General features: G+C 45.2%; 1 protein-coding gene across 1 annotated transcript in view; it reads left to right on the top strand.

The window, feature by feature from the left end:
• Nucleotides 1-7,042: 7,042 nt before the first annotated feature.
• PON1 (paraoxonase 1) overlaps nt 7,043-11,285 on the top strand; it is a 23,583-nt gene continuing 19,340 nt past the window's right edge. The window contains 1 exon segment of the mRNA NM_001082297.1: nt 7,043-7,164. Coding sequence (NP_001075766.1) covers nt 7,091-7,164 — 74 coding nt within the window. The 5' untranslated portion in view covers nt 7,043-7,090.

Below are 11,285 nucleotides of genomic sequence, written 5' to 3' on the forward strand. Positions count from 1 at the left end.
CTACAGCGGCCATTGGAGGGTGAACCAATGGTAAAGGAAGACCTTTCTCCCTGTCTCTCTCTCTCACTGTCCACTCTGCCTGTCAAAAAAAAAAAAAAAAAAAAAACAACTCTAAGTTTTGAGTGTGATATTTGCTATTTCCAGAATATGGGATACATAATGCTTTGTTATTTTTATCTTGAGTTCTTAAATGCTGATTCTACGACCACAGGAAAATTATCAGTCTATATTCCTTTGCTATCAAACATATGTAAATTTCAGGTAGCAGAAACAACTCTAACTAGTTATTTTTTAAAAAAGTATCAAAAGTAGGAAACAAAGTGTTCATAAAATGCTTGGGTATTTCCCTTAAGGTTGACACTAATAAAGGATTATTGATTTCATCACGACTGTTGTTTAATATAGGATTGAACGTCCTAGCTATTGCTATAAACTAGGAAAAACACATGAGGAGTGTAAGAATCAAAGGGAGGAGACAGAATTATCATTGTTTGTAGACAGCACAGTCGTCTACTTAGAAATAAAACAGTAGGACCAAGAAATGTAACATTAGGATATTCAACAAAGTTGACAGATACAAGCTAAGTCCACAAAAAATGACAACTATAAATTTCAAAGATACAAAATTATATAGCATCTGATAAGTATGTGAACCAATTGAACAAAATCCCTGTGGAGGAATTCTATTAAAAGACCTAGAAAATGTTCTAAATATATAGATATATATTCCTGATTGTAAACTGTCCCCAAATTAATCAATGAATTCAAAGTCCATTGGAATTTTTTATTTAAAAAAAGATAAATTTATTTAAAATTTATAAGCAAAGCTTCTATGTCTAGTGATATAGCAGGCTAAGTAATTCATAACTAAACTACTCAATAAAACTATCAAAATCCAGTGAATAAAATACATATTGGGAATTTTTTGAAAGCATCAAAAATCTCTCAAGATAATAAGAATTACTGAGTCATAATTTAAGTCAAAGTAGAAACCAGAGAGATAAGTAGAATTGAAATCACTTTTGCCCTGAGGGCGCCTTCTGAATGGTTGAACTCCCGCTTTTTGTTGAGGTCTCGCAGAGCAAGGGAGAAAGAAGTGGAATCCAGGTCTACCCTAAGTGAGGAGACCAATAGTGAAACCTGAAAGCCCATGGAACTGAAGGACTGAATGCCCAGCTTAGGTGGAACAAACCTAGACCGTCCCCCTGTCGTCACTCCCAAAAGCTGAAAAGGGAAATCGTCTTGGTAGAAGAAAAAAATTTTTAATATTGCTGAGAAGTGTTAAGCATGTATTCATCATCACTAGAATTTGAGTCCAAATTTTCACTTGATTGGTCCAAAAGAAACTCAAGCTTTGAATCTAGTATAGTCATGAGAGGTTGGTAGTACTTCTGTTTTTTGTTTTTTGTTTTTTTTTTAAGATTTATTTATTTACTTGAAAGTCAGAGTTACACAGAGAGAGAAGGAGAGGCAGAGAGAGAGAGAGAGAGAGAGAGAGGTCTTTTATCCATTGGTTCGCTCCCCAATTGGCCGCAACAGCTGGAGCTGCACCAATCCAAAGCCAGGAGCCAGGAGCTTCTTCTGGGTCTCTCATGTGGGTCATGAGACTGGGGCCATCTTCTACTGCTTTCCCAGGCCACAGCAGAGAGCTGGATCGGAAGTGGAGCAGCCTGGACTCGAACAGGCGCCCATATGGGATGCAGGCAGCGGCTTTACCCCCTACGCCATAGTGCCGGCCCAAGAGGTTTGTAGTATTTCTAGAAGAAACAAGCCTCTCTGGATTATACCCTAGGTCTTAAGTAAGCCCAGTAAGTAGTTTGCCAAGGAAAATATGCAGCAATTCATAGTAAAATACAACCCAAGAAACAGGGTCACACAGGGAGAAACAAATGGCAGCAGACACAGGCTTTGGGAGACCCGGATGCTGAGTCACGGAGCACAGATTTGACAGCTGCAGCCGCAGTGTTCAAAGAAATAGAAGTCTAGCTTAAACTCAGCAAGTGGTAAGCTAAGAAAATAGAGGTTTAGAGAACGTGAAACTAACTTTCAAATATGAAAATCTAGTAGTGCAAATTTAAAACTTAACGGAAAATGAGGAAACATCGGCTGAAAGTATGTCCGCTTGAAAGCTGTTCAGATGCACCTGGACAAAGCCCTAAGAAGCTGAAGGAAGGATCTTTAGCTCTGAAACACCGATGGGGAACACTGCTCCCCTGGAGAGACCCTCCGGACCGTTGCTAGCATGGAGAACTCAAGGTCACGCCTGGGATAGTCACTCTAGTCCATTCATAATCCTCCTCATGGTGGATGGTGATTTTAAATCCACACTTAGGAGGGATCTGCAAAAAGTTCATGGGAATCCATAGTATCAAAAAACCGCACAGGTTTCAAATCACATTTGTCCCAAAATAAACTATTTCCATTTTCCACGAACTTTTTGAAGTAGCCTCATAACTTTGTCTAGGCCTGCTGCCTGCTAGTTCTGACTTGAGCATATAATCTTCTTATTGTTGTCTGCTAAAAGCATCAAAGAGGAGCTGACTCAAATCAGCATTTTGATTGTTCTCTGGAGAAACTGTCAAACCAGTTTCCAGGGACTGTGGGGCAGGGTTTACGAATGCTTTGCAATTATATCACCAAGGTATCCAGTTCTGCAGCCCGTGTGTGATATGTGTTTCCACAGCTCTTGTGTAACCACGTATTTAAGGCTTTGTTGAACCCCTCTTTTGGGTTCAAGTTTCTATATTCTTAAGATCATGTGAAGTGATTTAAAAACAAGACCTCAGGTAGAGTGGTTTAAGAATATAAACATTGCCGCAAGTTAGTACAGTGCCATAAGGAAGGGCGCATACTGGGGAAGCCAGTTTTCTGGATTTTAGTCTCAGTTTAGGCACTCACTAATCACAACTCTGGCCTTCTCTGAACTTCATTTTCCTTTAAATTTGAGATAATAAAAACAAGACATTGCTACGACATTGCTTGAAACACCCGCACCCTATATTGGAGTGCCTGGGCTGGAGTTCCAGTTCTGCTGCTCATTCCTACTTCCTTCTAATTAATGTGCACCCTGGGAGGCAGCAGGTGGTATCTCGAGTACCTGGGTACCTGTCACCTATGTGAGCGATCTGGATTGAGTTTTCAGCTCCAGATTTTGGACTGATTCAGCCCTAAATGTTGCAGGCATTCAGGAAGTGTTCTAGTAGATGGAAAATCTACCTCTGTCTATCAGTAAAGTCTATCTTTATGACCTAAGGATAGAGAAGGACTTCTGAAATAAAAGATTAAAAGCATAAACCCTTAGATTAAAAATTGATTCAATTTTGAGTTATCAAAATTAAAGCTTTCCATTCAGTGAAAAATAGCATTGGCAAAAATGATGGATGAAATGTCAGAATGAGAAGTATTTGCGATGTTAAATGCACACAGTATTAATAAGTAGAATAAATTAGGAACTCTTGAAGATAGCAAAGTGGGGATGTGAATCCCAGAAATAATAGGCAAATGGTGTGAAGAAGAAATTTACAGGAGATGAGAAAAAATGAAGCATATGAAAGATGCTCAGAATTCTTGGCAATCAGAGAAGTGCCAGTTAAAACACAACTTTTAAATGACTTTAAACATATTAGACAAGAAAAATCTGAAAATCAGATATTGCCAAGTGTTGATGGGGAGGTGGTGATATGGGAAACTGCATGTGTCATTGGTGGGTGTGTAGGTATTTGTAGCCATGACAGCTAATACCCACAGCCCAGGGGCAGGTCGTTGGTCCAGCAATTATGACACTGATGAAGAAACCTACTTCCCACATTGAAATTCTTGGATTCAGTCCCTTGGCTCCTGACTCAAGCTTCCTGCTAAAGCAAACCCTGGAAAGCAACAATGATGGTTCACGTAACTGGGTTCCTGCAACCTACATGGAAGGCCTGGTTTGAGTGCCAGGCTCCTCGCTTTGGCCCCAGCTCAGTACTAACCCTTACAGGCATCTGGGGAGTGAACCAACACATGTGAGCTCTCTGTCTGTCTCCCTGCTTCTAAAAAAACAAAAACTCCTGAAAATCTGAAATAATATTTTTAAAAGATCTAGAGTTGCAGGAATCACAAGAAGTGTAGCTTCAGAGCCACTCCCACAGCTCTGGTCCACGCTAGAAAAACAGAGGCTTGCAAACTCTGGAGTTTGGTTGTTCTAGGATTCTGGCTTTCATTTGGGGGACATGCTGTCTCGCTCTGTGAGATTGCTCATCTGGGGGGAGGCAGCCATGTTCTGCTGCAGCTCCTGGAGAGGCCCATGTGGCAAGGAGCCTGCCCAGAACATGTGATCATCTTGGAGGCTGATCTCACTTTCTGTGCACCTTAGTGGAGCCCTCAGATGAGATTGCAACTCTGGCTGATAACTCAGCTACCAACTTGTGTTAGTCTTTTGTTCCTGTAATGAAATATCTGGAGCTATGCAACATTACAAAGAAAAGAGGCATGTGTAGCTTACAGTTCTGGAGGTTCAAGGGCATGGCATCAGCATCAGCTCAGCTCTGGTGAGAACTTCATACTAGATAGTAGAAGCACATGAGAGAGGGAGAGATCAAATCACAAGACAGCAAGCCCGAGAGCCATTAATATGTCAGATTTTCTCTTAGAGCAGCTTGCTCTCTCGAGAACTAACTCAGGATCCCATGTGAACAACCTTATTCCCTTCCAGAAAATGCACTAGTAATGCGAGGGCTTCCTACTAGAACCCATTTGTTAATATCACCAAACTAGGGATCAAGGTTCCAACACATGAACCCCTTAAGAGACAAACCACATCCAACCCATAACACCACTGAGACATATCCAGCTACGCCATGACTGGGTTCCTGACAGATGGAATCTAAGAAATAATAAACATCCATTCTTAATGGCTAGGTTTGGGCCTAACTTGTTAGGTAGCAGATTAGTAATACAAACAGCAGAGTCTAGGAACTAATATATTTGTGTAAGGGGATGTGAGAAAAAAAAAAGGATGGATTAAAGATGTCTAGGCTTGGGGCTTGAGCAAGTCGATGGTAGTGATGGGATTTATTGGGTAAAAACACAGAGGACGTGACAAGTTGGAGGGAGGGGATCAAGAGTTCTGCTTTGGGGGCTGGCACTGTAATGTAGCAGGTAAAGATGCCACCTGTGACGCCGGCATCCCCTATGGGTGGTGGTTTGAGACCTGGAAGAAGCTCCTGGCTCCTGGCTTTGGTCTGGCCCAGCTCTAGCCATTTGTGACCATTTGGGGAGTGAGCCAGTGGATGGAAGATATTTCTCTCTCTCTCCTTCCCTTTTTCCCTCCCTCCCTCTCTCTCTGTAACTCTGTCTTTCAAATAAATAAATCTTTTTTAAAAAGAGTTTGCTTTGGACATAGTTTAAAGAGACTATTAGATATTCCAAGGGGAACGTCAATGAGGCAGCCTGCTGAGTCCTACCCCAATGTCAGTTTACAACTAACTCTAGTTATCTCCAACTTCCCATTCTCTCCTTCCACTTATTCTAATATGGTCATGCTCCTTTGACTCAGTTGAAGACTTTGCTGTTATTTAACACTATTCAGTGAAGTGTTAGGTCTGTGATTATAAAATAAATTGAAAGCATGCTATTGCAAAAATTAAAGGGAAAAACAAAAAAGGAAGGAGGAGGGAGGGAGAGAAGTATCATTAGGTTCTTAGAATTGTACCCACATATTACATGAAATCTATTCTTTTTTATTAATAAGAAACTGAAAAATTAATTATCCATTGCATCCATGTTATCGAACCCAGTGGATACTCCTTTGCCTTAATTCTGTTCAATCATAACCACACAGGCCACAGATCACACTCCCCTCTCTTGGATTTTGTGATCCAACGTCCACTGGTAGAATCTTCTGCTCCACCAAGGTCAACCAGGTGTCTGTGTCCTATTCACTTGGTATCTGGGCTTATCTCAAAGTCCAATATGGCTTTCCTCAACATGGGTGTTTCCTTGCTGGAGCTGGCTCGAAGCCTGGCCTTAGTGGGTCACTCTGCATGATGCTTTTCCCACGGATCTGCAGTGATGGTTGGATGCCTTCCACACAAGCTCAAGGATTAAGAGCAAGTCTTCCAGGAGGAGTCAAGAAAGAGGATGCTGGTTAGAATGTGAAAGAGTATTTACCCCAGAAAACTCAAAGTGATAACTGAAGCATGTTGCTCTGGGAGGGCCATGTTCCAGAAAAGAGGGAGAGACGGCTACTACACACAGCGGGTGTGGAACCGGATCAGGAGCCTTGAGAAGGCGAGGCTCCCGGAGCAAAGCAGGGGCTGTCCCTGGGGAAACCAGGACCGCTTCAGAGAGATGGGGACAAAGGCACTTCGTTCCAGTCCTTGCAGGAGCGGCCCCTCGCCAGTGAGGCCTTGGCGGCTCCCCAGTGTTACAGGGCAGCTCCCCGGCTCCCTAAGCCCCTGGCTGCTCTGTTTTTCCCCATAACAGAGGCGCATGTCCACGACACACCCTATTCCTTTTTTAACTGGGATGTGAGGTCCATAGAGACTTTCCGCATCTCCCGCAGTGCCTGGTGCCCAGCAGGGGCTCACCAAATGCCCAGTACAGGCGTGAATGAACTGTACCAGTGCCAGCAGGGAGGGGGAAGTGGCGCTCGGACCAGGCCGGCAGCAGGTTCAGATCCGCGGGGAGCCTGCGGAGAACACACGTAGGCTTTGGGGGTTCCAGCCACAGGGGGCCCTCGCGTCCTTTGCTGGTTGAGTCACCACGATTAGGTTTCCGAACCTCTCTGAGCGACACGGGTTAGGATTTGGCCGGCGCACAGCGAGCCCTCACCAAGTCTTTGGGCTCCTTTCCCACGGCTCTCGGTTTCCTCCAGGTTGCTTCCTGTTCCCTGCTTGACCCTGCTAGGAGCTGTTCTCGGTCTCCTGCGGCAGCCACAGGCGAAGCCGGGCTCCAGGCGCGCTGCTAAGCGTTGGAGCCCAGGGCCGCGGGGCGGGGCGGGGCGGGGCGGGCTAAGCCCGGGCTGCAGGTGCGGGACTTTGGCTGCAGGCGGGAGGAGGCTCCCAGCCCGTGGTGCTCGCGCCGGTCCAGCCTTTAGTCTGCCCTGACCATGGCTAAACTGACAGCGCTCACGCTCTTGGGGCTGGGATTGGCACTCTTCGATGGACAGAAGTCTTCTTTCCAGTAAGTTGGCTTGGCATGAGGGCTGCAGCTCCCCGCTGCACCCCACTATCAGCTAGCTCCAAGACCCCCCACCCCCACCCCACAAGGAGAAACCAAGTTCTTAACAAAATCTTCGGGCAGCTTGATGCTCACCCCCTAGAGGGTCCATACATGTGTGTCCAAGTTGTATGTGCCTCTTGTGCTCAGACCCTTGCCGGCAGGCTGCAGGATGGGCTGGGCGGCCACTGCCAGTGGTGTGAGGGCCTGCGTTTCATGAAGATCCGTGTGCTTGGCTGCGGATTGCACTCGTCCACCTGCCTTAAAATCCCCCAAAACCCAACCTGGGAGGACCCTGGTAGCGTGCGAGTCTGGAAGGGAGCTTGGTGCCAACCTTCAGGCTTGGAGCTTTTCAAGAGAGAGAGGAACCCTGGGTGTGAACCGGAGCAGGTGGGAGCCCATACCCACGAGGGGAGGGCAGCTCCAGTGGGGGTCTGGTGGGGAGGAAGCGCCTGGTGCAGCTGTTCGGTGTTCTGGTTCTGGCTCTTCTCCTTGAATATAGGGTCTTGGGCAAATCGCTTTGCCTCTCTAGACCTTAGCTGCTAGAAATGGTAATAACCATGCCAGGGACATAGTAGCTGTTCAATAAATGAGAGTTCCATGCTTCCTTGTGAAGTATTTAATAAATTGATAGGGGCTACTCAAGGCAGGGGGAGTGTTTGAAGGTTATATCGGAGTTTTCATAGTAACTTTTTATAGTACTTAAAATCTGGAAACCATCATCAGAATTTTCATGGTAACTTTTTCATAGGGTTTAAAGTCTTATCATATAATAAAATATTGCCATAGTCTCAAAGTCTTATTCAATATTACCTTGTTATTTACTCTGAAGTAAAACATCAATAAAAATTAAACTGAACATTTTGAATTAAAAGTATGTGTGTATAGACTAATTATGAGCTCACATTCAGAATAGGATTTTTAAAAAATATTTATTTATTTATTTATTTGAAAGGCAGAGTTACAGAGAGGCAGAGGCAGAGAGAGAGAAAGAGAGAAAGAGATAGAGAGAGTCTTCCATCTACTGGTTCACTCTCTAAATGGTTGCAAATGGCCAAAGCTGGGCCAGACCAAAGCCAGGAACCAGGAGCTTCTTCTGGACCTCCTATGTGGGTGCAGGGGCCCAAGCACTTGGGCCATCTTCCACTGCTTTCCCAGGCCACAGCAGGGAGCTGGATCAGAAGTGGAGCAGTCAGAACTCAGATTGGTGCCCATATGTGATGCCGGCACTGCAGGCAGCGGTTTTACCTGCTATACCACAGCACAGGCCCCAAAACCATAGTAAACATATTGCAGCCATTTGGGGTGTGAAGCAGCAGATGGAAGGCCCCTCCCCCTCCCTCTCTTTCTCTGCCTCTGCCTCTCTGCAACTCTGCCTTTCAAATAAATCAATGATTTTTAAAAAAAAGTTATCATGGTTCTTTAGAAAAAAAGTAAGATATCATATAAAAATACAAGTTTGTGAATTTTTATTAATCATGGTACTATTTGCTGCCAAAGGAAATTAGATAGATGATAAACAATGAAATAATAGATAGATGGATAGATAGATACACAATCGTGGAGCCTCCTGCAGTAGTTCGATGGAGATGAGATGGAAATTGCTCTTATCATCCTGGAGGCCGTAAGTGCTCACTGTATTCAGAGGGGTTTATCCACCAGCATCACCTAGGAGCTCGCCAGACAAGCAAGAAAGGAGGCCTCACCACACACTCCTGACCCAGAATTACTTAAAAAACTCCCCAGAGGATTTCTATGCACACCTCTCTAAAGGATATCCAAATACTGTCATTGCCTATGTTGGGACCAGATCAAGAGATCCCGGAAGATCCATAAATGACCTTTGTCCCCATTTTGGTGCCCTGGATCTTGAATCTGCCCAGGACAAATAAGGGCAGAGATCTGCTGGGGCTTTAGGAACAAGCGGATCACCAGAGCGCGCTCTGTTCTCCTCAGATGCCGTGTGGGAAGAGTGGGGATGAGGAGTTCACAAGGAGTTAGGCTCAGGCAGGAGGGAACCTGAGGGAGCACGCAAGGTGGGGGTGCAGTCTGGGGCCTTCTGGGGATCCCCTGTGCCTTCAAGGGGAGAGCAGCACAGAGAAAGAAATTGGCGAAACTCTCCTGGGCCAAGCGCCTTTGAAGATGTGGATGTGGATGTGTGTGTCTGTACTTGCAACTTTATTTTATTTATCTGAAAACCAGAGAGAGAGAGAGAGAGAGAGAGAGAGAGAGAGATCTTCCATCTCTGTTTTTCCCAAATACCATAACTGCTGGAGCTGGGCCAGGTGAAAGCTAGGAACCAGGAACTCAGTCTAGGCCTTCTATGTGGGTTTCAGGAATCCAACTACTTGAGTCATCACCTGCTGCTTCTCAGGGTGCACATTAGCAGGAAGCTGGCATCGGAAGCAGATCCAGGACCCAAACCAGGCGCTCCAGAATGGAGTATCCTAACAGCTGCTCCACTCGCCAGCCCCTCCGACCCATCTTTGCGGTCAGCTGCATGTAGTCTTTCAGGGAGCATACTGGGCAACTCCCTGGATGGCCTTGGACCAAGATAAAAACAGGATCTTCTGGGAGTATGGAATGCTGCACATTGTTTATCTGTGCCAACCTCTGGTTGGACACTTACCCCTGGTAATGTGTGAGGCCTCTGTGTGTCCCTTGCTCAGAAGGAAATCTCAAGGCTGGCACAGCGAGCAGTAGCCCTCGCGGTATGTCTCGGCACCCCATGCCCACTGCAGGCCCCAGACCATGGTGGGAGGAGGGCAGTGTGGGTTCCTGATCACTGGGTTGGATCTCATTTTGCAAATTTCTGGTCACTTTACCACTTCATGTCAAAAAAAGTCCCAGCCTGCCTCACTGCCTGAAAATTGTGGCATGATAATACAAATCATAATAAAGTATAAAATCTGGCATAAAACAGGTACCCTAATATAACTGTTAATGTTGGCTTTTATAATTGTAATAAGTGACCCCAAAAATCCACTTGTGAAATCTAATGAATGATACTTGAGAACATACTATGATTCTACATTCTTGAAACCCTGAGCTAAGGACAAATAACCCTCCAACCATCCCTTCTCCCTTACCAACGATCTCAGTCTGATGCACTAGCCTTGTATCGCCATAAAATAATTCAGGGCACTCCTACCAAGCACTGGCTCTCTGCTATGTTTCGTTCCTGCTGGCAGGGATAGAGGTGGGTAGGATATTGTGTCCACACACCTAATTCAGAGTGTCCTGAGAGCAACAAGACCAAACAACATGGTAGGAGACTTGATGGATGCATGTATCATGAAGATGAGTGTTCCTGCCATGGAAGATCAGGAGCAGTTGCAGATGTCGTGAACGGAGGGAAAGGAAATTTGAGGTGGAAGGAGAAGTGTGAGACAACGAAAAGAAGTATGAATGGGTTGCAGGATCATGACATCTCGAATTTCAAGCCCAAACTTTACCCTCTTAAGTAAGCAACCAATGCACATTAGCTAGCCCTCTGTCTTAGTTTTCTTACATATAAAACCAGGAAATTATTAATCTTTTTCTCAAGGGTGGCTAAAGAGGATTTTAAATGAGGAAGCATGTGAGAAAACCCCTAGAACAGGACTTGCTAGGCTTCATAAAGGAATATTGACTGAAGAAATGTGCAGTGTCAACCAATGATGGGGATGATAGTCCCAAGCAAAGTTCCAGAATTGATTTCCTTTTTAAATTTTTATTTTAGGGCCGGCGCTGTGGCTCAATAGGCTAATCCTCCACCTTGCGGCGCCAGCACACCAGGTTCTAGTCCTGGTCGGGGCACCGGATTCTGTTCTGGTTGCCCCTCTTCCAGGCCAGCTCTCTGCTGTGGCCAGGGAGTGCAGTGGAGGATGGCTCGAGTACTTGGGCCCTGCACCCCATGGGAGACCAGGAAAAGCACCTGGCTCCTGGCTTCGGATCAGCGCAATGTGCTGGCCGTGGTGGCCGTTGGAAAGTGAACCAACGGCAAAGGAAGACCTTTCTCTCCGTCTCTCTCTCTCACTGTCTACTCTGCCTGTCAAAAAAAAAAAATTTTTTTTTAGTTGAAGATCAAAGATACATAAAGAGAG

The sequence above is a fragment of the Oryctolagus cuniculus genome, chromosome 16 (assembly GCF_964237555.1).
Source record: "Oryctolagus cuniculus chromosome 16, mOryCun1.1, whole genome shotgun sequence".
NCBI lineage: Eukaryota > Metazoa > Chordata > Mammalia > Lagomorpha > Leporidae > Oryctolagus > Oryctolagus cuniculus.